Raw genomic sequence first — 25,428 nt, 5'->3', positions numbered from 1 at the left:
CGCTACAGAGCCCACGTGCCCTCGAGCCCGCGCCACAACTAGAGAAGAGGAAACCTGCACACCACAACTAGAGAGAAGGCTGCGCGCCCCAATGAAAGATCCCGCATGCCTCAACGAAGATCCCGCGTGCCGCAACTAGGACCCGATGAAGCCAAAAATAAAGTCAATAAATAATAAACAAATCTTAAAAAAAAAAGAAAGAATGGGGAGAGAAGAGTCAGAAAAATGAAGTACAGATCATTCTTTTGAGGAACTTTTCATAAAAGAGAGCAGAAAAATGAGACAAGAGCTGGACAGGGAAGTGTAGTCGAGCATTTTGGGTTTTTGAAGATATGAGAAATGACAGTATGTTTGTATGATGTCGTTGAAAAGTTAAAGCTGATGCTGTGGAGACAGGTGGACAAAGAGTCATGTCCCTATGCAGATGAGGGGAGAGGGTGTCCCGTGCATAAGCAGTGTGAATGATTCGTCCCCTGAAATTCATGTTGAAACCCTCACCCCTACTGCGGCTGTATTTGGAGATAAGGCCTTCGAGGAGGTGATAAATGTTAAATGAGGTCATAAGGGGAGGTCCCCAATCCGGTAGATTGGTGCCCTTCTAAGAGGAAGAGACACAAGAGCTCTTCTCCCTGCCACGTGAGGACACAGCCAGACAAGAAGGGTTCTCACCAGGAACCACACTGGCCGGCACCTGATGTGGGACTTCCCAGCTTCTAGCACTGAGACAAACACATTTCTGTGTTTTAAGCCAGTCTATGGTATTTTGTTATGGCAACCCGAGCACACTAAGACAAGTGGAGAGATTGGTTTTAGGAGCAAGGAGATTTCATCTATGGTAACAAGAGGCAAAGCACATGGGTGCCGATGCAGCTGGGTGAGGAGATGTGTGGTGGGAAGGTGGGAGCTAGGTGGGAGAAGGGTTCTCCTCAGTGCTTTTGTTTTCAGTGATATGGGAAGCAAGGTGAGCAGTTGAGAGTTGTTAGTAGTGCAGGTCTAAGAAGAGCAATGAGGAGGCAGTGAACGGACCAGGGCAATGCAGCGAGGACGTCTGGGAAACACTGTGAGTCCCTTTGAGGTCTGCAGTCATTGAAATCAAACTTGTCAGCTGGGTGGTGTGTTTTTCTCCAGGATGTTCAGCAGTTTGGATGCAGGCAGGGAACTAGTAGATGCAACTATAACCACAGTTGGGGTTTGGCCAAGTGAGGGGGTAAAGAGTGAGGGTTAGAGGAGTGATTACATTGATGCACGCTGAACACCCCAAACAGTGAGGAGAACGAAGACCCCGAGCAGCTGAGGGCCAGGGAAGAGGCAGGATGGCTGGCTTGCAGGTCCTGGTGGGCTTGCAGGAGTTTGGGATTCGGGGGCCCTCAAGGGTGTGGTGTGGAAGATAACAAGCAGAGAGGGCACGCTTGTAGCTGAGATGGTAAGGGACTGCGGGCTTTACTGATAAAAAGGTCAGGAGCAGGGCGTGCTGGGAAAGGAAGAGCCCTGGGGGAGACCATGATTCGCAGGTTTTGAAAACACTCAGATTCTGAAAGGAGCAGCGTTAAGGGAGAGTGATTTCCACCTGGTACTAAACATCTTTACGCCACGAGGAATAAAAAGGATAACTCAGAAAAGGGCTATCAGGTGGTGGTGATCTGCTGGTGTGAGCATCAAAGCTGGGCAAGGAGCAATGGTCTGAAAGCAGGAACGAGCTGGGAGGCTGCCCCCCTCCCTCTGGGACCAGCATACAAGGTGCACAGGAGAGGAGAGCTTCCACTTGAGAGGGTTGCGGGAAGCAGCAACCTAGGGGAGAGCCAGGGTTCCTGACAACAGAAAGGGGACATGAACATTCGTTGAAGAGGATACTAGGAATTTTACTGTTGACTGATGGGGTCAGAAAGGGCCAGAGAGAGCGTATGGGGACCAAAGTACGGAAGACACATTTCGTTAAGACAGCTAAGCCACCTGGAGGCCAAGGCGGGAGCTCTTCTCTGGGGTGCGCAGGGCTTCCAGGCCTCGGTCTCCCTCTTACTGACGCTGTGGGGAGCTGGATGCCACTGTGTCCCGGGGCCCCTTTGCAAACACCCACCTTGGAGGGAAGAAACATCTCCTCTTTCAGGCTGAAGACTCTCATGTGACAGGAACTGCAGGGAGAGTGCGGGCTCAGGAGCGAAGGCCTTTGCACGGTGACTCCGGGGATCTCGGGTTTCTATGATGGCTGCCCAGCGGAGAGCTGGGGCAATTCACCTCTTTATCCAGGAGAAGCTGCTGTTCTGCATGCGTACAGCAGCGGTCCCCAACCTTTTTGGCACCGGGGACTGGCTTCCTGGAAGACAATTTTTCTACGGACCGGTGGTGCGGGCAGTGGGTTGGCGGGGCGTACGGTTCAGGCGGTAATGAGAGCGATGGGAAGCGGCAGGTGAAGCTTTGCTCACCACTCACCTCCTGCTGGGCGGCCCCATTCCTAAGAGGCCGAGGACCGCTCCCGGCCCGAGGCCCAGGGGTCGGGGACCCCTGGTGTATATCACTTTACAGTTTGTTTTATCGTTCGTTTGTTTTGGGTGCTGATCAAGATACAGATTTTAACATCCAAAGTATTTTATAACTTTTCCCATTTTTGCCACTTTAAAGTATGAATTCCAAGAATAATTCATTTCTCACTTAAGACTGATTGCAGTTAGGAAAGAGGAAAAAAATAGATGAAGAATTTTTTCAGGTTAGTATTTTCTATTGAGAGGAGACAGTGCAAGTAAGATTGAAGAAGTTATTTCAAACATATACAATAGTACATATATTGGTTACTTAAAATTTAAACATTTGGGAAGAACATGAAATTGTTATAGCCTCGTAATTTACAAATAATGCACATTGTACAACAAAAATGTATTTTTTGATGAATGACAAACATACGCTTCTGAAACAAATTCTCTAAATATACAATTAAAATTTTAATTTTCTTTTTAAATTAACTTTTATTGGAGTATAGTTGGTTTAAGAGTTCTGTTTACCTGCCAATGTGACAGCTAACTAACATGATAAACTACCGTGCTACTGATCCTGCAATGAACTGTTTTTCCTCTAAAACCAAAGAGTGGATTATAGATTTTAGTAAAAAACCTTCACCTCCTGAGTCATGTGACTATTTTGTTCTACAACTCTAACAAGAAAAAAAGAGCCACTTAGTCACATATATATATATATATACACATACTTACATTATTTACAAAGATTTACATTTCTCCAAAAATACAATTTATAATAAACAATTATGGGACAAGACAGTATCTGGTGATACTCAGTGTTGGTGACAGAGTAGAAACTAATGCCTGTTGTTTGTTAGTCCTTGTTTCTTCCATGAAGCATTATTTTTTGTTGTTATAAATTTATTTATTTGTTTTATTTTTGGCTGTGTTGGGTCTTCGTTGCTGTGCACGGGCTTTCTCTAGTTGTGGTGAGTGGGGACTACTCTTCGTTGCAATGTGCGGGCTTCTCACTGCAGTGGCTTCTTTTGTTGCTCCAGGTGTGCAGGCTTCAGTAGTTGTGGCACTCAGGCTCAGTAGTTGTGGCTCGCAGGCTCTAGAGTGCCGGCTCAGTAGTTGTAGCGCACAGGCTTAGCTGCTCCGCGGCATGTGGGATCTTCGCGGAACAGGGATCAAACCCGTGTGCCCTGCATTGGCAGGTGGATTCTTAACCACTGCGCCACCAGGGAAGTCCTGAAACATTGCTTCTTATAAAGGGTCCATTCAGGTTAGACTTCCAAAGTTTCCTCAAGGATGAGGTAATACTCAAATGGTAAATCAGATGCCTTCTCAAAGTGACTGAAATAACGTAATTAGCATGCGTTTGACTTCATCTTCTGTTACCAAACAACAGGTGCTATAAAAGAAATATCTCATATTAGTATAAAATGCAGTCAGTCTGTGCTGCAGTCTATGAGTCTATAAATTACCCTCCGATTCTAATGCGGGTAGCCCTTTTGTAATAAACCCATCAAAAGCAAGGGTTCTAGGGCGCAGAGATGGAGGGAGATTGGTCTTGGGCTCTCATGAGATGGTAGCTGGAGATCCACCAGAAGGTCTACTCTCAGTGCACAGCACTAATTCACAGTCCCATCTTCTCAAACCAACTCAGTCTTTGAGTATAAATGAAATCTCCAAACAACAGAGCTGGGCCCTTAAGACCCATATGTAAACTGTCACCCCTTCTAACAGTCATCTCCTTCTTTGCCACATGAATCCCTGAGTGTGGTTTTCTTCTTTCAGTTTCTCTTTCTGATTATTCATCTCTGTGGTGATGACAGAGCACCCTCGGGTAACTCAGAGGAAATCAGCCCAAACACCCAGCTCCAGCCTTGACCAAGTCCCTGCGAACTGAGATTCCATTCCATGGCTTTTTTTGTCTTCCCCACAGTCTATATTTCCATAGGCCAGATCAGACCACAGCTCCCAAAATATCTGCATTCCTTTGGTAACAGGAATTCATAAAAATTTAGTGCTGGAGTCACGGGTTAGATAAAGGAAATAGGAGTTTTCCTTACGAAGAACCCTGTAGGACTTGAAAATGGGTGCTGGGGATTTCTGAGGGGGATGAAGTGGGCAGCAGCTCTCCACCTAGCCCTGGCAGCACAGGCTCTTCCGCAGGGACTTTCTCACCCTCTCCCACAGCCAGGTGCGTCCACTGCCAAAGAATCAGGCCTGCGTCTCCAGTTCTCCTTCAGACTGAGGTAGTACCTGCAAGTCTTTCTTCCCAGAGAATTGGGGGACTCGGCTCCCTTTTTAATTTGGTTGGCTCTGTTTTCCAGACATTTACCAAAAGTGAAGAATACCAGCACTGTCTTGGTGAGAAGTGAAATATCACACCCAACTTCCCTCAGATATCTGATATTTACTTGGTTGCCCTCAGATATATATATTTTTTTGCGGTACGCAGGCCTCTCACTGTTGCGGCCTCTACCATGGCGGAGCGCAGGCTCAGCGGCCATGGCTCACGGGCCCAGCCGCTCCGCGGCATGTGGGATCTTCCCGGACCGGGGCACGAACCCGTGTCCCCTGCATCGGCAGGCGGACTCTCAACCACTGCGCCACCAGGGAAGTCCCCCTCAGGTATTTTTAATTGGGGTTAGCTCTTCCTGACACTGGTCTTACGGAGATGTGACAAGTTCACATTTCTTCCTGGTTGTGCTTGCCCCTCCCCAGCTCCTCTCCCAAGCCCTGCCTCTCCATCATATCTGTAACCCTTTAATAACTGAGTTGAGGGAACTCCCCCCTGCAGCCACAGTGGGCTCTTTAAATCTAAAGAGTATTATTAAATAGGGTAGGAAACACACAAAGTACAAAATCTGAATAGCAAACAAAAATACGCCAAGGAAAGTAAGCTCCTCTCCCACACCCAACCCCATCCTACCTAGGTTTCTCCCTGGGATGTTACCTTAAGAAGTCAGGTTTACTTTCCTAGCTCATCATTCCAAAGCAATGTTTTTCACGCAAAACTCTCCTGCTCCAGAACCTACAATGACCCCCTACTCCCATATCACTTGATTTTAACGCCCTTGACTTCCAAAATTTTTCTTGCAAATATTGTCTCTTTTGCCATTTCTTCAACTTGATGCTAAGCAGGTTGACGTCTTTATCAAATAACCACGACAGGTTGCGTTCCCCTCCGTGTCTCTGCTGATTCTCCCAGCTGGAACGCCTTTTCCACTCTGCTCTTGCTTTGAAGATCTAGCTCACATCGTACTCCTTTCAAAATCTTCATGATTATTCTGGCCTCTTCACCTCCCCCTTGTTGGTTGCCCAGCCCTGACCATCCATTCCAGCCCATCACCATGTGCTTCTTGCCTAAGTCTTTCTGTTTCTTACACACTCATCCATTCTCCCCACTGTGACCATAAGCTCCTCAGGGTAGGAGCTTTAATATATGCTTTCTCTGAATCCCACACAATGTCTAGCCTCACTGGGTACACTGATCTCAAGCCATGGGCTAACACAGTGCCTGACATCTAGTAATCTCCATAAGTTATTTGCTGAATGAATAAAGGAGCAAGGGAAAGGAGTGAGTTCTGGGATACCCCATCACCTTTCTCAGTGGCCCGGGATGACAGCGCTCCCATGAACAACATTCCCCGTCACTGTCTGTGATGGCCATGCCTCCACTGCTACCAAGTGGATCTCAGCAGAGGCACTCCTCCGATCTCACCGTCACCTGCCCTCACACACATTACTTCAAATCCGAAACGCCCCACCTCTGACCATAACCCCCAGGTCTTCTACCTCTCCCCACACTGCTAGCACACCTGCCCCTCACCTCATCCATGGCTACCTGACTCCTCTCCAACCCCTCTCCATGGGGCCTCCTGGACCATCAACCCCTCGCAGACTCACTACCGCTGCCCACTTTGCACCCTGAAGCTGGCTGAGCTGTCCCCTAGAACCCCTTGCCCCAGGCCTTCTGCTGCAACTGACTTCCCGGGTGACCTGGTCACTGTCCTGGCTGGCAGCTGGGGAGAAAGGAAGCCTCCCAAGCCCACCCATTGGTCTGACTGCCCCCAGACCCTCACTGCTGTGCTGTGATTCCTCCACTCCAACCACTCACCCAGGGGCTTTCATGAAAGTCAGCAACTCGTTCAACCAAGCGAAAGGTCTCGACCGCTGCCTCCCGCTTTGCCTCCTTGCAGCTCTAGCACGTCGCCTCCCCCTCGGACCCCTAACAGGGAGCCGCCTGGGTCTCCTCCTGGCTCCTCTGCCTCGCCCACCACTCGAAGGCCTTCAGCTTCTCTTTCTTGGTGACCTCAAATGCTCAGGGAATCCATCACTGTTCTGACGAAGATGCTCCCCAACCTGTAACCCCAGCCCCTAAAGCCACTTCTCCAATATGCTGGACGCCCCTATCCACGTGATGTGCCCGCACCCCAGACTCAGCCTGTCAGAGCACAAGTTCACCTTCCCAAACAAGGGCCCCGCCTGAGTCCTCCGTTGTGCCTGCCATGCTGCCAAGGGTCAGAATTCCTGTCCCTTTTGGCTTCTTTCTTTCTTTAGTCAATCAATTAATTCATTTTTATTTTTGGCTGTGTTGGGTCTTCGTTGCTGTGCGTGGGCTTTCTCTAGTTGTGGCGAGCGGGGGCTGCTCTTCATTGTGGTGCGTGGGCTTCTCATTGTGGTGGCTTCTCTTGGTGCAGAGCACAGGCTCTAGGCACGCGGGTTTCAGTAGTTGTGGCTCATAGGCTTACTCACTCCACGGCACGTGGGATCTTCCCGGGCCAGGGCTCGAACCCGTGTCCCCTGCAGTGGCAGGTGGATTCTTAACCACTGCTCTGCCAGGGAAGCCCCTTGGCTCCTTTCTTGAAGAATAATCATAACCATAATAGCTAACATTTACTGAGCACCATTATGAGCCCGTCACTCTTCTAAGTATTTTGCTTACAATAACTTGTTTGTACATATTATTTCTCTGCTATTATTACCTACACTATCGTTGTGATTTCTATACTATTGTTATGCCCATTGTCCACAGAAGAAAACTGAGGTGGCAAAGAGTTTAATTGACTTGTCCGAGGGCTGTGAGAGACAGAGCTGCCATTTAACCCCAGGGAGTCTGGCACCAGACTACACTCTCCGCTGAGACTTTGTTCATACGATATCCGTACTTTCTCTGAAACCTAGCCCTCCTTCATTTCTGCCATGACCACCCCGATTCAACCTCTCCTCTGCTTGGCTGGATTATTTCATTTATCCACCAACCAGTGTCCCCATCTCTAGCCTCTTGTCTATTAATTCACCCTATGCTTTACCAGCAGAGAGATCTTTCCAAAGCATAGCTCTGCTCAAAAATCCTCAGTGGGGACTTCCCTGGTGGCACAGTGGTTAAGAATCCATCCACCTGCCAATGCAGGGGACACGGGTTCGATCCCTGGTTGGGGAAGATCCCACATGCCACGGAGCAACTGAGCCCATGAGCCGCAACTACTGAGCCTGCGCTCTAGAGCCCGTGCTCCACAACGAGAGAAGCCACCGCAAAGAGAAGCCCCCGCTTGCCGCAACCAGAGGAAGCCCACACGCAGCAACGGAGACCCAACACAGCCAAAAATAAATCAAATCAATCAATCAATCCTCAGTGGTTTCCCAGAAAAAAATCACCCAACCTCTTGGCAACTCTCTCTCAATATCTTGGCCTGGCTCAACCTCTATCCCACCAACATATGCTGCCCCCAGGAGGGATGACTTGCCACCCCCTACCCTGCCTTTTACAGCCCTGGGCCTTTACTCTTCCCTTCATCCCTCAAAGCCCGGCTCGTGGGCCCCTGCCTCCTGACCACGGGGACTCTGCCAGGACGGGGCCTTCTGGAGCCTCCTTACAGCAACTGACTTCACCCACCGCCACCGTTCATTGTGTTTGGATCCTATCTTTTGTTCACGATACGGGCCCAGCTCTGACCCTGGCTCCTGAAGTGAACCCTATCCTTGGCTCGATTTTCCTGGGATGGGAGAAGGAGGGAGCAGATTGTGGTGGGTAACAGGATAACTCTAGGAGTCTGAAGACCTAGATTTGAATCCCAGCTCTACATTTATGAGCGATGGGACCTGACTTCTCCGAGTCTCACGTTTGCTGTCTCTAAACAAGCTGTAAAGATACCCCCTTGCAAAGCTCACTGAGAGGGTTCAATGAGATGTTACATGGGAAGTCGCCATTTGGTGCTTAATGAACCGTGGTGAGTATATCTGCTGATGTAACTTATTACTGTTCAAGGCAACTAACTGACAGAGAAGTAGAATCTGGCTCCCCAAGGAACAGGCCCTCTACATCAGGCTGTTCTGCTTCTAGTGCACGATATACAATGCACCCACTGAGCAGTCTACAGGACACTTACCTAGTTCTCCGTGTTTATCTGCTATGGGCGTCCCAGAACACCTACAAATGAAGACATTTGCATCTCAGTTAAAGAGCTGAAAAGAAAAGCTGGAATCTGGAGTTGCTGGCTAGAGGCCTGAACTGGGAAAATTCTAAAGCAGAGCCCTGTCGAGCTGGTATTTCCTACTCTCCTAAATGCTTGCATCAAATTGGCCATAGAGTTGGGCCAAAGAGTTGTTCAAAAACTGGTCATCAGATGATAGAAAACCAAAAATTGTTGACGAACGTTTTTTTCTATAGCAGCTTGTGCATAAAGCTAAAGATGGAGGGAAGGCTGGAATGTTCTGGACCAGCGCTGCCTGATAGGGATATAATGTGAGCCACGTAAGTAATTTAAAATGCTTAGTAGCCACATTACACAGTAAAAAGAAATGGATGGGGACTTCCCTGGCGGTCCAGCGGTTAAGACTCTGTGCTTCCACTGCAGGCGGCACGGGTTCAATCCCTGGTTGGGGAACTAAGATCCTGCATGCCACGCAGCACAGCCAAAACATTAATAAAATAAAATAAAGTAAAATAAATAAAATAAAATAAAAATAGTAGTAGAGCAATTATATTTAAAAAAAAGAAATGGATGAAATTAATTTTCATGATACATTTTATTGACTAGCCCAACAAATCAGATACTATTTTAACGTGTAATCAATATAAACATTATTAATGAGATACTTTACATTCCTTTTTTAATAAGAAGTCTTACAAACCCGGTGTCTATTTTATACTGATGGCACATCTCAATTTGGACTCTCCTGTTTCAAGGGTTCAACAGCCACATGTGGCTCGTGGCTACCATTTTGGACAGCACCGGTTTGGACGTTAAGATACGGTCCCACGTGTATGCATCAGTTTCCTCCCCATCGAAGGCATCAGCTAGCCTGGAGCCATGCTAATGGTCCAGAAGCCAAGTCCACAGGCTTGACTGAGCTTGTAAAAGTGTCAACTACAACTAGCCGATGGAGCTGTTTACATTCAACTCTCTCCCCTTCTGAAGGCTCCATGCCAAATGCCTCACTTTCCCAATTAATGGCTTTAGGGTTGAGATGCTTGCTGAAGTAATTATTTCTTAGAACAATTTGTTTTTCCAGGTTATATGGTGCTACCAGTAGTGATCACTGGTGTAAGTTTCCCTCCACTGAATAAACTTTTTTTTTTTTTTTTTGCGGTACACGGACGCGGGCCTCTCACTGTTGTGGCCTCTCTCGCTGTGGAGCACAGGCTCCAGACGCGCAGGCTCAGCGGCCATGGCTCACAGGCCCAGCCACTCCGCGGCATGTGGGATCTTCCCGGACCGGGGCACAAACCCGTGTCCCCTGCATCGGCAGGCGGACTCTCAACCACTGCGCCACCAGGGAAGCCCAAACTTTTTTTTTTTTTAATAAGTTAAATCAGACAGAAAAGTCTTCAGTGCTACTTTTCTCTGGTTCAGGAGTTCTGGTGGTAGACACCCCCCCTCCCTCCCAAGAAAAACACATGAGTGGAAAATTATTTTGGTTTCTGGGGACCAATCTGTTAAGGAGATGATTAACTATAATATCGCTATTTGGGGATTAAAAATAACTTTTTAAAAAGAACACCTGAGCTCCCCAAATGTTTTACGTATTGGTAATGATGGCTTAAAACTTTCTTCAGCTGATTTTTTTATGACTTGTTTGGAGGAGATTCAGTTGACTGGTAATCTATAACTTAGGGATCTTCGTGGTATTTGAAACCTATAATATAGAAATGGAACCTTCGGGAAATCATATTCTAGTGCCAATACCCCAAAAAAGTCTAGGTCAGCACTGACCAACAGAACTTTCTGCAATGATGGAATTGTTCTCTATTTGGTCTCACATGGTAGCCACTAGCCATCTGTGGCTACTGAGCCCTTGAAATGTGGCTAGTATGACTGAGAAACTAAATATTAAATTTTATTTAATCTTCATTAATTAAAATTTATATTTAGATCACTGTACGTGGCTAGTACCCACTGTATTGAACAGTGCAGGTCTAGGGAAACTTAAATCTAGTCTGTGAACTTGATTCAAGACATGACTGTGAAATGACATGGACCCCGGATGCCATCACCTTGCAGAAAGCTTCCTCTTCAACATTCCCTGTGAGAGTGACAAATCAGTCTCGGAAATTTCCTTTTGGTGAAGGCTGATATGGAAACTGATGGGGCTTCAAGAACCTCTACTCTGAAATTTACAGCCTAGTCAACATCCTCTGGGACTTGAGCAGGGGTTTCTTGACACCAGGAAAGAACAGGCTGGGATGAGGTTACCAGTTCTCCAGGGCATATGGGTTCCTTTCTGGAGACTGAGGAAGGCTCAGGAAGGCAACACAGGTAATACCAGGTCATTTTACCCACTCCATGTCACCTGACCCAACAAATGCTCCTTCCTACCTGGGACCTCCTTCTGGGCTATAAGTCATGAAAATTATGACCATGGCAGTCAAGAGTAAGAGGTTTTTTTGCAAAATCTGGCTTGAGACCAGAAGTATAACTATATGTTGAGGTGGGCCACAGATATGAGGCTGTGGAACAGTCCTAAGTATATTCGTCTGTGTTCCCACTCCTGTACAGCTCTCTATGGCCCAAGGATTCATTCCACCTCAAGATAATGCAGAATCTTGGGGAACCCGACACACTCAGCAACCCCAGACAACAAGTACAACAAAAAAGGTTCTGTTTCTTTCGAAACAGCTAAGATTTCAAACTTTGTTTTCATCTTCAAATTAATCATTTTCTGGCCTTTGAAAAACCCATTCCAGTTTGAAAACTTATTATTTTTAAAAAAGAAAGTATACGTACATTTTAAAAACAGCAAACCACCTATTAGTGCTGGCAGTATGGCGAAAAGCACAAACCTGTGCCTTGTCTTGTCTGAAAAAAAAAAAGAAAGAAAGAAATACAATTAGCTGGAACTGACCAAAACAGAGATACAGTTGATCCTCTTTATTTGTAGATTCCGTATTTGCAATTTATCCACTTGCTAAAATTTATTTGTACTCCCCAAACCAATACCTGCAGCGCTTTCACGGTCATGCGCTGACATGGGCCACAGAATGGTGAAACCTGTGTTGCCTGATGTACACATTCCCAAGCTGAGGTTCAAGGCAATGCTCTGCCCTTGTGTTTTAGCCCTTGTACTGTAGACATGTGCCCTATTTGTGGTCTATTTAGTGCCATGTGTTTCACATTTCTGTACTTTTTTGTTGTCTAGTTCACTGTCTAAAACGGCCCCCAAGCACAGTGCTGAAATGCCGTCTCGTGTTCCCAAGCATAAGAAGGCTGTGTGTGCCTTACAGAGAAAACACACGTGTTAGATAAGCTTCACTTAGGCATCAGTTGTGGTGCTGTGAATTCACTGTTCATGCAGCAAGCACATATATTAAATAAGGTGTCTTTAAACAGAAGCACACATAAAGCAAGGTTCTGTATTGATTCCTTGCCAAAAATGTTGTGACCGGAGGCTTGCAGGAACCTAAACCTCTATCTCCCCTGGGAGCAATGGTTCACTATGCACTAATTCTGTGTTTACAGTGACAGTAAAGCATAACTATCGTGAATAAAGAGAATCGACTGTGTTTCTAAATAAACGTATATGCACAAGGTTGATACATATCTGGCCCAGTGCTGTTTATTAAAAGCAGCAGATAGTCCACTATTCAGCCATCCTGTCCTGCCAGTGGGAGCACAGCTTGGTATCGTGTGCTTGGCAGGGCAATGTGGCAGCCATGCATTGCAAGCCTGAGAAACGTTCATCACACAGCCGCCGACACTGTGGTAAATGATGTGCCTACAGGCTCACCAAATCATTGCGACAACGTTGCATTAGCGCTCTAACCTCTCAGTGCCTCAGTTTCCTCTTGGGGATCACTATAAATGGAACTGATCAATATGCCTCCTAGGGTAATTGTGAGCATTCATTGAGTCAATACACTTAAGAACAGCCATTAGCTCTTGCCATGAACCTATTGAGTTGATGCTATTGGAATCTCTACTAACGTCCTTTGATCCTGCAATTCCATGTCTAAGATATTAACCTACAGAAACTATCAGTTATGTGCCCCTCTCCTCCCTCCAAAAAAGGCACAAAGATATTTACCACAGTCTTACAATATCAAAAAGCTGAAACAACCGAAGTGTCCACAATAGAAAAGAATGATGTGTGTTCATGAGGTGGACTCTATCCACCTATTAAAACTCTAAGGGCAGAATACTGAGCATATGGCAAAGCAATCACCACACATCGCTAAGCGAGAGGGTGGGGTCACTCACAGCAGGTACAGCCTGGAGGAGAGAGAGGGGAGAGGAGGAGAGAGGAGGGGAGGGGAGGGGAGGGGAGGGAAGGGGAGGGAGAAAACGAAAGAATGCATGAGAGTATGAACACACACCCTTTCCTCTTAGTAGGAACACAGGTGGGTTAGAGCAAATAGGCAATAATCCATTGGTTTGATTTGAGAGGCCCCTGGCCAGAAACTGCTAGTTGCTCCCCATACCCATTCTCCCCTCTTTAATAAAAGAATTCAGATTTTCAGCTGGGCATACCACCACTCCCCTAAAAGATTAGTTTCTCAGCCTTTCTTGTAGCAAGGTTTAACCATGTGGCAAGTTTTGGGTCGTGAGATGCAAGAAGGGTTGTGTGGTATTTCTCAAAAGTCTCCCTGAAAGGGGTAAGACACACCATCTTCCCCTCCCTGGGTCCCACTGCCTGAGATAGCAGGGAAGGTGCAGGAGCTGGACCACACAACTGCATAAAGTAGCAATGTGCCCAGGGCTGCCTACCTCCAATTATTATTATTATTTTTTTTTAGTTGAGAAAAGTTCATCATTTATCCTTTAAAAAAAAATTGGAGTATAGTTGATTTACAATGTTGTGTTAGTTTCAGGTATACAGCACAGTGATATACCTGATATTTTTTACCTTTTCTGTAAGATGTTATGGAGAAACCCGAACAAACTTTTTGGCCAACCATATACATATATACACATATATATACACACACACATATATATATATTCTTTTTCAGATTCTTTTCCATTATAGGTTATTACAAGATATTGAATATAGTTCCCTGTGCTATACAGTAGGTCCTTGTTTATCTATTTTATATATAGTAGTGTGTATCTTTTTTTTTTTTTTTTTTTTTTTTTTGCGGTACGTGGGCCTCTCACTGCTGTGGCCTCTCCCGTTGCGGAGCACAGGCTCCGGACGCGCAGGTTCAGCGGCCATGGCTCACGGGCCCAGCCGCTCCGCGGCACGTGGGATCCTCCCGGACCGGGGCACGAACCCGTGTCCCCTGCATCGGCAGGTGGACTCTCAACCACTGTGCCACCAGGGAAGCCCAATAGTGTGTATCTTTTAATCCCAAACTCATAATTTATCCCTCCCTCCCCAATGTTTTTTTTTAGCATGAAAGAAGTAATCTACATTTTTAAGTCACTGATATTTAAAAAAAAATTTTTAAACAGCTGAATCTAACGCTACTTGATACAGTCCCTTCCAAAATCCTTTCTCCCACGGGATGATGCCAGATGCCGTCATCGCTTTGGGACAGCAGAGATTTAGGGGAGATGAAACAACAAGGATACAAGTTCTTAATGACGTTCTTCCTCCTTGACCTGGCCGGTGCACTGACAGCTGCTCGCTCTCTCCTCACTCGGCTTTGGAGATACCAAGTTCTTGGGGTTTTCTGCCTTCCTCCCTAGTGATCCTTTTCAGTCTCCTTTGCTGGATCCTCTGCCCTTAACAGCCCCTACATGTGGGAGTCCTCAGGACTCAGTCTCAGCACCCCTCTCGGACGACTGCTTCCTCCACAGAATCTCTTCTAGTCCCAAGGCTTTAAATGCCTCCTGTACTCTGATTATGCCCAAATCTCCATCTCCAGCCCTAACCACTCACGAGAGACCTAGACTCATAAATCAGAGGACTGTATTTGACGTCTCCATTTGAAATCTAACAGGAATCTCAAACAACATGTCCCAAACCAAACTCTATTTCTTCCACACACCTGCTGTTCCCCTGCTTTCCAGTCCAATAGCAACACAATTCATTCCGTTGCTTGTGCCAGAAATCTAGGGGTCATCTGAGTATTTCTTTTTAGACACCTTTCTTCCACTCAAACCATTAGAAAATCCTGTTTCTATTTTCCAAACGTAGCCTAATCGGAACCACTTCTCCCAACTCTACTAGTCCAAGACACCATCTTCTCTCGCTTAGACCGAGAGTTTCCAAATTAGGCACATAACCCCAGGGAGAACATAAGATGAGCAATGAGGTGCAAAAAAAATTAGAACCTCTATCTGTTTTTACGGCTTATGTCATTCTTTTTTAGATTTTGTATATGTTTTAAAATTGTATGAGTTATATTCATTTTGTAGTACATTGTGGTAGAAGCATCTGCTGTTCCCCGATAAGCAATCTCTCCTTTTCACTCTGGGAGGAGAACCCCTGTGTTTTAACTGAGCACATGGCCAGCAAAAGATGGCACTTCTCAGCCCCCCTCAGCTAGATGTGGCCATGAACTCAGACTGGCCAAGGGGGTGTGAATGGAAGTGACGCATGCCACACTTGATCTTTAAAGGGGAGGACCAGGCTCCATCCCTCTCCTTCTCCCCTCCCACTTGCTATGGAGCAATTAGAGGTGCGAGCCCCTGTTTGACTCCAGAGAGCACAATTTTTAAGCTATAAGCATTTCAGTATGTATTTCCGAAAGGTAAGGATTCTTTGTAAAACATAACCATGGCATCGTCAGACTTAAAAAATTGTGTTCAACATCATCAAACATGGAATCACTGTTTAAATTGCTCCTGTTTTTTACTCTTTTCTGTTTGAATCAAGACCTAATAAGGTCCATACATTGCAATTAATTAATATGTTTCTTAAATTTCCTTAAACTTTAAGTCCCCCCATCACCTCTCTTTTTACTCCCCTTATAATTTATTTATTGAAGAAACTTGATCTTCAGTCCTACAAAATCTTCCACAGTCTGTACTTTCATTTAACATTGAAGCCAGATGGCCTGATTTCAAAACCAGGCTCTACCACTTACTGGCTATTGATCTTGGACAAGCAACTTAAACTCCCAACTATGTCTTGGTTTCTCCTCATGAAATAAGGATAATTACTAGATTGCGTGGGGATGGAATTAATTAACATATGTATTAGAATGGTACTTGACACAGAAAGTACTAAAAAGTATTAGCTTTATATCTGTAATAGAGTGTCTGTGAAAACTGTAACTCAATTTAAGTTTCAAATTTATGAAATGTATGTTAGTTACTGCATCCGTGGTATGAAATTCATGAACCACTACTTGTATGTAGGTCCATGAACCCCACTTGTATATAGGATCTCTACCATGACACACGTAGTCACTTACCACTTGGGACACAGGTTGACAAAATGACTGATGTTGTCCTTCTGAATAATGGATTGCTAATGATACACTGAATTTCCTGTGAAAGATCACCTTCCTCCGTAACATACGCTTCAGATGGTTTTGAGCCACTCTGACACTGTATTGTTGAAGGACAGTCCCAGGAGTACTGTATGAGTTCTAGATGGGTGTTGTAATCTTCCAGGATCATGCACTGGAGTGTAATGTTCCCATCAGTCAATGTGCAAGATAGTGTTGGTGATGGAAGAGACTCTGGGGAAAAAAAAAAGTAATGTTTAGTACAGAAAAGAGTAATATTTAGACTCCTCATCTGCAAATTCAGAAAGAGCTTCCAGGGACTTCCCTGGTGGTACAGTGGTTAAGAATCTACCTGCCAATGCAGGGGACACGGGTTCAATCCCTGATCCGGGAAGATCCCACATGCCACGGAGCAACTGAGCCCGTGTGCCACAACTACTGAGCCTGCATGCCACAACTACTGAAGCCCACACCCTAGAGCCTGTGGTCTGCAATAAGCGAAGCCACTGCAATGAGAAGCCCGTGCACCACAATGAAGACTAGACCCTGCTTGCTACAACTAGAGAAAGCCCGCGCGCAGCAACAAAGACCCAACACAGCCAAAAATTTTAAAAAAAAGAAAAGAAAAGAAAGAGCTCCCAACTTCCTTATGAGCTTGAAAAGACGAGCAGTCTACCCCCTTGAGCACCAAGGGGAGAGAATTCTCTCTTCTTCTGGGTCAGATCTATCTGCTCAAATTCAGCATAGATACAGGCCCCAAATGCCTTATCCTCAATTCTGAAATCCAAAGAGTTCCGAAAGCCAAAAGATTTTTCACAAATATTTATGACCATGTTTTACTAAAAATATTTCCATGCTTGAGTAAGCGGCTCTCCGTAACTAAGTGAAGTGCTTCTTAACACACACAGAGGAAACAGTTTATAGCTATTGCCTTTCTAAAATCTGAAGAAGGCTGAATTCCAAAGCACACCTGACTCAAAGGATTTTGCAAAAGGTTCTGAGGAGCTGTACTGTGGGCTGGCCCCGCTCTGAGGTAGAGGAGGGCACGGCACTTGTCACAGCCCTGTCGGTCTAGAGGCCTCACCCCCAGGTTTATTCTGGAAGCACCTCCTGCTGGCTAAGGCAGCTGGAGTTGCAAGGATGGATAAGACAGAAGTCATGACACGCCATTATCACCCTCTAAATTTAACCTCAAAGCCCATCGGCTCACCCCATTAGTCAGTGGTTTATTAATTCATATACCTTCTTGCATCTCTCCTTTCCACCAAAAACTAATCACAAGAGATTTGAGAAACATGTAAAAATATATGGAATATACAAAAATTGGTCATGGTAGCATTTGGATAATAAAATTTCAATACCTTGCAAACATCTGCTAAAAAGCGAATTAAAGTTCATCAAGATGATGCGATACTATGCTGTCATTTAAAATATTTTCTAAGACAAAGGAACACAAGCCCCACTTGATAATCTAAAAAATAAATATGTTCAACTCATCTTGCCTCCCTCTTCTCCTCCTGACTTCTTTCTGGCTCAGTTAAATAACACACCCAGCCTGTCTTGTTAGACCTGAGTCACACACGACTTCGCTTTCTGCTTGGCGTTTCCTCAAGTTTTAGGTTTAATCTAGCTCACATAATTCATTACATGCCGCCTTCAAGTTGTGTTCTTTAGTTAAAAGAACTCTAAGACATACACACACACAAGTGTGTATTCACTGCAGACTACCTGCTATCAGTAAGCAGGGTGACGAGTGGTGAGTCGTGGCAGAGGCAGGCACCAACGAAGCTTGGTTTCAAGGGAAAATGGATAAGGAAGGTGAGGGGACACTTGGAAGGCCCAGAAGCCATGATTCATGATTTGGCCAAGAACAGGTCCTGAGCAGAAATGACTGCTGAACCCAGTGCTCAAGTAGCAACTTGGAGCCTCTTCTAATAATCACTGCAGAATCCCATGGTCTACTGGAAAACCACCACAGATAATCCTAAGCAGGATCATTCAAAATCACATTTGTACTCAGTCTTAAAGAAAGGAAATTCAGACACATGCTACAACATGGATGGACCTTGAAGATGTTATGCTAAGTGAAATAAGGCAGTCACGAAAGAATAAATCTTACACGATTCCACTGATAGGAGGTTCTTAACAGTAGCCAGATTCTTAGAGACAGAAAATAGAATGATAGTTGCCAGGGAACTGGGGGAGGAGGGAATGGGGAGTTCGCGTTTAATGGGTACAGAGTTTCAGTTTGGAAGATGAAAAGTTCACCTGTTCTGTTACAGATTCTAGTTTATTGATCTAGTTCAGCCAATGTCCCGCTACCCATGATGGGACCTAGTTCAGCCGAAGTCTCGCTGCCCATGACGGGACTTACCACAGCTATAATCTAACAAATGTTAGTTACATCTGTGCCTTAAGCAACTGGCAAGAAATGTGCCTACTTCAGCCCTAAGACAACTTAGTCAATTTATAATTAATGAGTTCAGCTCACTATTCTGTAAGAAATGAGAATTTCTTATACATATCTGATGACATTTCTATATTTCCATAAACTTTAATAAAAAGTCATATGCCAGTCCAGACCTTTTAAGGATAGAGCAGTTAATTGTACTTATATGAACATTACCAGCCTCCATGCAATAAAGGTTATAAGAGGATGGGCAAGGACTATTAAACGCTGATGGTGGAAATTTTTAAGGGGACTTTGAGGGAAGGAGGAAAGCCAGATGTTCACTTACACAGAAGGACGTAGATGCTCTGAACCTACAGGTACCAGGAAATCCCCCTGTCTAAAATATCCTTTCTGAAAGGGTCTGGTGTCTCCGGAAGATTACTGAGTCTTATTAGTTTAGTCTTAACACACCATCATGGAAGTATGACTTCCTCATTTCTAAAAACAAAAGTATGACTAATCGTTTTGACATTCACGTATGTATTTTTATAAGCAAAATCTAAATCTTATTAACTCTTTCTTGGAAGTGTCTTCTGATTCTTTCCTTTCCAAACATCTACTACTAACACCTCTATCTACCTGGATGATCACAGTAGCTTCCAACCTGGCGTCTCCTTTTCCTAATCCACCATAAATACCTCCCATCTGATTAATCTTCCAGAAATATATTTCATCAAGGCACTTCTCTGCTCCAGTATCAGATACAGTGGCTCTCCACTCCCACAGGCTAAAACCCAGATTCCCAAACCAGAACTTGAAGTCAACACATTAACGGCCAATATCACTCAGTGCCTCCTGATTGAAACTTGCCTCCCCTGCACCTTGCTCCTCTGCAGGCCTTTGCTGAGCTTCCTAGGGACGATCCAGTTAGTCTCACTACCAAAATCAAGCACCTTTGTTGAGTTACCATGGAATTTTTACAATTAAATTATTTAAAAATTATTACTTTTAAACATTTCATCAAGTTTTAAAAAGAGAAACTTAAATGTTTCGAATTCAGTTTCACAAACTCTATACAGGGGCTCGTGAAATGCATTCTATTCTAATTTAAATTCTGAATCAATCTTTTTGTTTGCTTGCCCTACAACTGCCAAATCTCCAGCTTGCAGCTTTTAAGGATTTTTGCTTCTTCAAAGGCATTGCTTGATCCTTCTAACAGGATGCCTGCACACCTTAACAAGCTTCACTTATCTAAAAGGAGTTCATCATCTCCTGGACCAACCAGTCACCCAGTCTGAGAGCCCCCCCCCCATTACTCTAAATTGTGCATTCCACCTCCCAATCATCCTGATCAATTGCTTCCATGTCTGCTGAGTGCCCATTACCTATTCAAATCCTTTGCTGGGCTCTGGGGGTACAACGGTGAACAACAGAGAAATTCTCTCTCCCTCCCACTGTTTCCGATACTGGGTAGCTGAACCGGTGAGGGACAGCTATTCACCCAGCTATATCCTGTTCCACTGAGACCACATCAAACAGCTCAGACTTGAACTGCTATATTGCACTCTGCCTCTTCTCCATCCCCTGGAAACCATCTTACAGAGTTTGCCACCAGTTGGATCTTCCTAAAACACCCTTTAACATAGAGGAAGTAGGCCTAGAACTATACCCACATCTTGGATAAAACAAGTGAAACTGTGACGCAGGAGAGGGGACAGATGGGTACAGGTTGAGCTGTGCTGGGTGGCGGCACAGAAAAGGCAGCTATGAGGCAAAAGCATTACTAGGACATCTGAGAAAAGCAAGGGGAGGTCACAGGGGCCAGATCTCATATAGCCTTGTAGGCCACTGTAAAGACTTTAGCTGTATCTCAGAGTCAGATGGGGCCACTAGAAAGTTCTAAGCAGAGGAGTGATGTGATCTGACTTCTGTTTTAAGAAGACCACGCTGGCTTCTGTGTTTAAAATTAAACTGTAGAGGGGCAAGGGTGGAAGCTGGGAGACCCATTAGCAGGCTACTGCAATCCTCCAGGTGAGAATGAAGCAGTCCTGGATCAGACCAGAGGACATGATGAGAGGTGGTCAGATTCTGGTTATATTTTGAAGGCAGAACCAACAAAATTTTCTGGTGGAGTGAACATGGTGTTCAAGAGAAAGAGAGGTGTCAAGGATGATACCAAGGTTTCAGCTTGAGCAACTGCAAGGCTGGAGCTGCCATTAACCGAGAGGGGGAAGGTTTGGGGAGGAACAGGTTTTGAGGGAAAGGTCATGAGCTCACTTCTGGACATGTGAGATTTGAGAGGCCACTTAGATATCTGAGTGGAGACAGAGTAGGCAGTCAGATAAACACCTAAGGAGCTCAGTGGAGGTCTGGGCTAGAGCTCTAAATCTATGCACTATCAGCACTGAATGCTATTTAAAGCCCTGACATGTGATAAGCCCACCCACCTGGGTGTGAATGCAGGCAGAGAAGGGAAGAGGTCCAAGGCTTAAGCCTTGAAGTCGCCAATGTTAAGAGGTTGGGGGAGGGACTTCCCTGGTGGTGCAGTGGTTAGCAGTCTGCCTGCCAATGCAGGGGACACGGAACTGAGCCCGTGCGTCACAACTATGGAGCCTGCGCTCTAGAGCCCGCATGCCACAACTACTGAGCCCGTGTGCTGCAACTACTGAAGCCCGTGTGCCTAGAGTCTGTGCTCCACAACATGAGAAGCCACCGCAATGAGAAGCCCACGCACCGCAAGGAAGAGTAGACCCTGCTCGCCGCAACTAGAGGAAGCCCGCACGCAGCAACGAAGACCTAACGCGGCCAAAAATAAATTAAAAAAAAAAGAGGTTGGGGGATGCTAGGGGATAAGGGAACGAACCAACAAAGGAAACTGAGAAGGAACTGTTAGTGACTTAAAAGGAAACTAGAGTCGGGTGGTGCCCGGATGCTAAGGTGAAGATGTTTCACAGAGGAGGGAGTGATTAGCTATTTCAAAAACTTCTGAGAGAAAGATGTGGATGGAGAATGAGTCACTGGATTTATTCATGAGGAAGTCATGAGGAGTTTGGGTACAGCAGTGGGGATGAAAGCCTGTCTGGAGTAGCTTAAAAGTGAATAGGAGAAAGGGGGTATGTAGACAGCTCTTCCAGTAGATTCTCTATAAACTGAAGGCAGAAAAGTGGGTGGTAGGTGGAGGAGTAGAGGGGCCAGAAGAGGGCTTGCAATGATGGTACAGATAATCGCTTATTTGTATGCTGATGGGAATGAGTCATTATCTCGTGGAGGAAATTACTGTAAGGAAAGAGTGGGTAGAATTACAGAAGTGACATCCCTGAGTATAATGAGAGGAGGTGGGATCCAGGGCACAAGTAGAGGGTTTGGCTCCAGATGAGAACTCAGCAAGCTGAAAGTAAGAACTGCCGAACAGGAATGGTAGAGAACAGGGGATACAGGGTCAGGCACAGGTAAGCAGATAGGCTAGTGGTGAGAGCTTGTCGAAGTTCTCTTCTGGTTGCTCGTTTTCCTCAGTGAAACAAGAAGCAAAGCCTTCAGCTGAGCAGTGGGTCTGGAGAAGGAGGTGTTCAAGGTTTGAGGAGAGAAAAGGTAAACTGCTGGGAGTGGGTGAGTGAAGACACTAGGAACATATTGGGTTTAGCTGCAGTAAATCATCAGAATTTTAAAGTGTGGGACTCTGCAAGGTGATGTGCTTTTCTGCAGCTACAAGGCGTGAGCACAGAACGTTGGATCGCACCTGGCTGGACTGGGCTCGTCCAGTCAAAGTTCAATCATTGAGCACGACCAATCAGAAAAGGAGCAAAGAAGCTGGGTGTGTCTGCAACAGAGTGAGCCCAGGGAGTGAGCACGGCACTGGGGCGCAGAGGAAGGGCAGGGAGGACATCAGTGGGGGAAGGACTGTCAGAGTTGGCAGAGCAGAGGAACTGAGCTTCCAGCAGAGGAAGTGGAACTGAGATACTGAGGTGATGGAGGGAATGGAATCACTGGTAAAGACAAGTTCTACATTATATCTGTGGGCAGAGGTAAGACAGAGTGAAGGAGAAGATCATTACAGGAGAGGAGAGCAAGGACTAAGAAGTCAGGATATTAGAAAGAAATTTTATTTAAATATTACAAAAGCACCAAGAATTATGACAGCAGGAACATCAGAAACAGTGAAAAGGAACCAGGCACTAAAATAATCAGGAAATATTGGGGTGATGTTCTTAGCAGCACTATTTACAATAGCCAAGACATGGAAACATTGTAAGTGTCCATCAACAGACGAATGGATAAAGAAGATGTGGTGCATATAAATGGACTATTATTCAGCCATAAAAGAAAAGTGAGAGAATCCTACCATTTGTGACAACATAGGTAGACCCTGAAGGCATTACGCTAAGTGAAATAAATCAGACTGAGAATGCAAATACTGTATGATCTCTAAAGAGAGAGAAATCTCTAGAAATCTTTTTAGATTTAGTGGAATGTAAAAAGAAAAAAACCAAGCTCATAGAAAAAGAGATCAGACTTGTGGTTACCAGAGGTGGAGGGTGGGAGGAAGGGGAGTTGGAGGAAAGTGGTCAAAAGGTATAAACTTCCAGTTATAAAATATATGAACACTAGGGATACAATGTGCTACATGATGACTATAGCTAACACTGCTGTGTGGTATGTAGGTAAGTTGTTAAGAGAGAAGATACTAAGTTCTCATCACAGGAAGAACATTTTTTTCCTTTTTTCTTTCTTTTCTTTTTATGGTATCTATATGAGAAGACGGATGCTAGCTGAACCTATCGTGGCAATCATTTCACAATGCATGTAAATCAAACCACCATGCTGTATGCCTTCAACTTGTACAGTGATGGACGTCAATTATTTCTCAATAAAACTGGGGAAAAAAAGAAACATTAAAGTGTACCCATCAGCCTCTGGATGACTGCAACAAGGAAAGTGCTTTAGAGATGAGGGAAGGAGAATAACCTGGAAACATCAGCGAGAAGCACAGAGGAACCTGTATCCTATCCTCAGTTCCAGTTTAAAGTGGGAAGAGGAGGAAAAAAAAAATCCCACCTCCTGTGTGAGCTGCAAGGGGAAGCAGGAACTTTAATTTATAGAGCACCACCTATCCATGGTTCAGAGTTCTGAGCTCACTGATGCCACGACATCCCTTTCCCATTCCCAGCAAGACAAGGGATGCTGCTGCCAGCAGCTCTGCCCAAAGTGTGCTGTTCTCCTGACCTCAGTCACATCCCCTCCTCACCAAGAGGATGACAAGGGAGCTGAAAGTGGCTCCTGTGTACCGGAAAGAGAGGAAAACCCTGACAACAGGTGATGACTAATTTTTATTTCTCAGAAACCAATGATCAGTATCTTAAAATAGTTAGAAATCTGCCATTTGAACAAACCAATGTTATGGCATACTCACCGATCACTCTGAGGGTGAACTTGGTGTTATTTCTAACACTTGGGGATTCAATTCCGTACTCATCTTCGTCTGATGGTGTTAACTTGTCGATTGTGAGGTTACCCGACACAGTGTCTAAGTAAACTCTATCTTTAAAAGATAGAAAAGCTCTGACTTCAGATTGGTCATCCCATTCTACAACTTTATCCTTTCCTCTTTTCCACACAATCTCCTTAAAGGGTTTAAAACTTGATGTGTATAAAGTTACACTCTTGTTCACAGCTCCATATATTACTTGGGAATCACAGCTAATGAAATCTAGGAGAAAAGAAAGAAATTGGTTAGGGAAGATAACATGACTTGATCAAAAGCAGAAAATTATCTTCCAAGATGCCTTGTGGGGGGAAAATGATTAAATTTAGTGGTAAAATTATTCATTAGCTACTTTTTGTACTAAGCTGATAAACTGCTGATAAAAAGTATAGGAAGGAGAACATGCTTGACCCTGTAAGAGTTTATTCTTTAATAGGGAACTGGGGCCCACAGAAATCCAAGAAGTGGATTCAACATTTAGGGAGCACCAACTACGTGCCAGGTACTGTGGGCAATGCTGGGAATATGGCGGCAAACAAGACAGGTGTCACTCCAGGCCCTCAAGGGAGGAGACACTGAGCAGACAAGGAGAGCCACCCAGGCAAAGGCCTTTCCTAGCAAATCACGCTGAAATTGACACAGGACAGCAAACCACCAGAAGATAAGAGGAGTCTGCAAGCTGACAGCCGGGTGAGGAGGGGAAGGAGAGATGGCCAAGCAGACAGAGGAAGCAGCCCCTCTGAAGAGGCAGGCCTTAAATCAGGAAGGCGCTGGGCGTGTCTGAGGAAATAAAAGCAGTTCCAAAAGGCTCGAAGGAAGAGAGCAAGGGGGGAACGGGTGGGGAATGAGGCTGGAGAGGCAGGCAGGGGCCAGACCACAGGGTCTGTGAGTGAGGGGCTGGGCCATGTCCGGTAAGATACGCTAAGCGTTTGGAATTTATCCTAATGGCAAGGGAAGGTCACGGACAGGGAAGACCGGCATGACATTTAAGTTTCAGTAGGTTGACTTTGTCTGCAGGGTGGACACTGGTCAACAGGGTAAGGATGGAGGGCAGAGAAAACCCAGAAGGGCAGTCAGTGCGGGAGCAGTGAAAGAAGGCTGGACCGGGAGACCAGACCAGGGCGCCGGCGGTGGGGATGGATAAGTGGACAGACTCTACATTTGAGAGGGAAATGAACAGGATTTAGTGATTGGATGAGAGGAGTTAATGGTGACTGCCAGGCCTCTCTCCTGGCTGACTGAGGTGCCATTAACTGAAATC

The 25,428-nt window shown here is 45.4% G+C and overlaps 1 protein-coding gene across 1 annotated transcript in view; it reads right to left on the bottom strand.

The window, feature by feature from the left end:
- Window positions 1–2,522: 2,522 nt before the first annotated feature.
- CD58 (CD58 molecule) overlaps window positions 2,523–25,428 on the bottom strand; it is a 44,154-nt gene continuing 21,248 nt past the window's right edge. Inside the window, exons 2-6 of the mRNA XM_082661510.1 lie at window positions 24,096–24,392; window positions 16,261–16,530; window positions 11,687–11,758; window positions 8,849–8,889; window positions 2,523–3,861 (exon numbers count right to left, since the gene is read on the bottom strand). Of these exons, the coding sequence (XP_082517636.1) occupies window positions 8,870–8,889; window positions 11,687–11,758; window positions 16,261–16,530; window positions 24,096–24,392 (659 nt within the window). The 3' untranslated portion in view covers window positions 2,523–3,861; window positions 8,849–8,869. The remainder of the gene's footprint in view (window positions 3,862–8,848; window positions 8,890–11,686; window positions 11,759–16,260; window positions 16,531–24,095; window positions 24,393–25,428) is intronic.

This window comes from Grampus griseus, assembly GCF_964374135.1.
Source record: "Grampus griseus genome assembly, chromosome: 1".
Taxonomy (NCBI): domain Eukaryota; kingdom Metazoa; phylum Chordata; class Mammalia; order Artiodactyla; family Delphinidae; genus Grampus; species Grampus griseus.
Note: the sequence above shows the minus strand (reverse complement) of the source record. Positions and strands in the feature narration are given on the sequence as shown.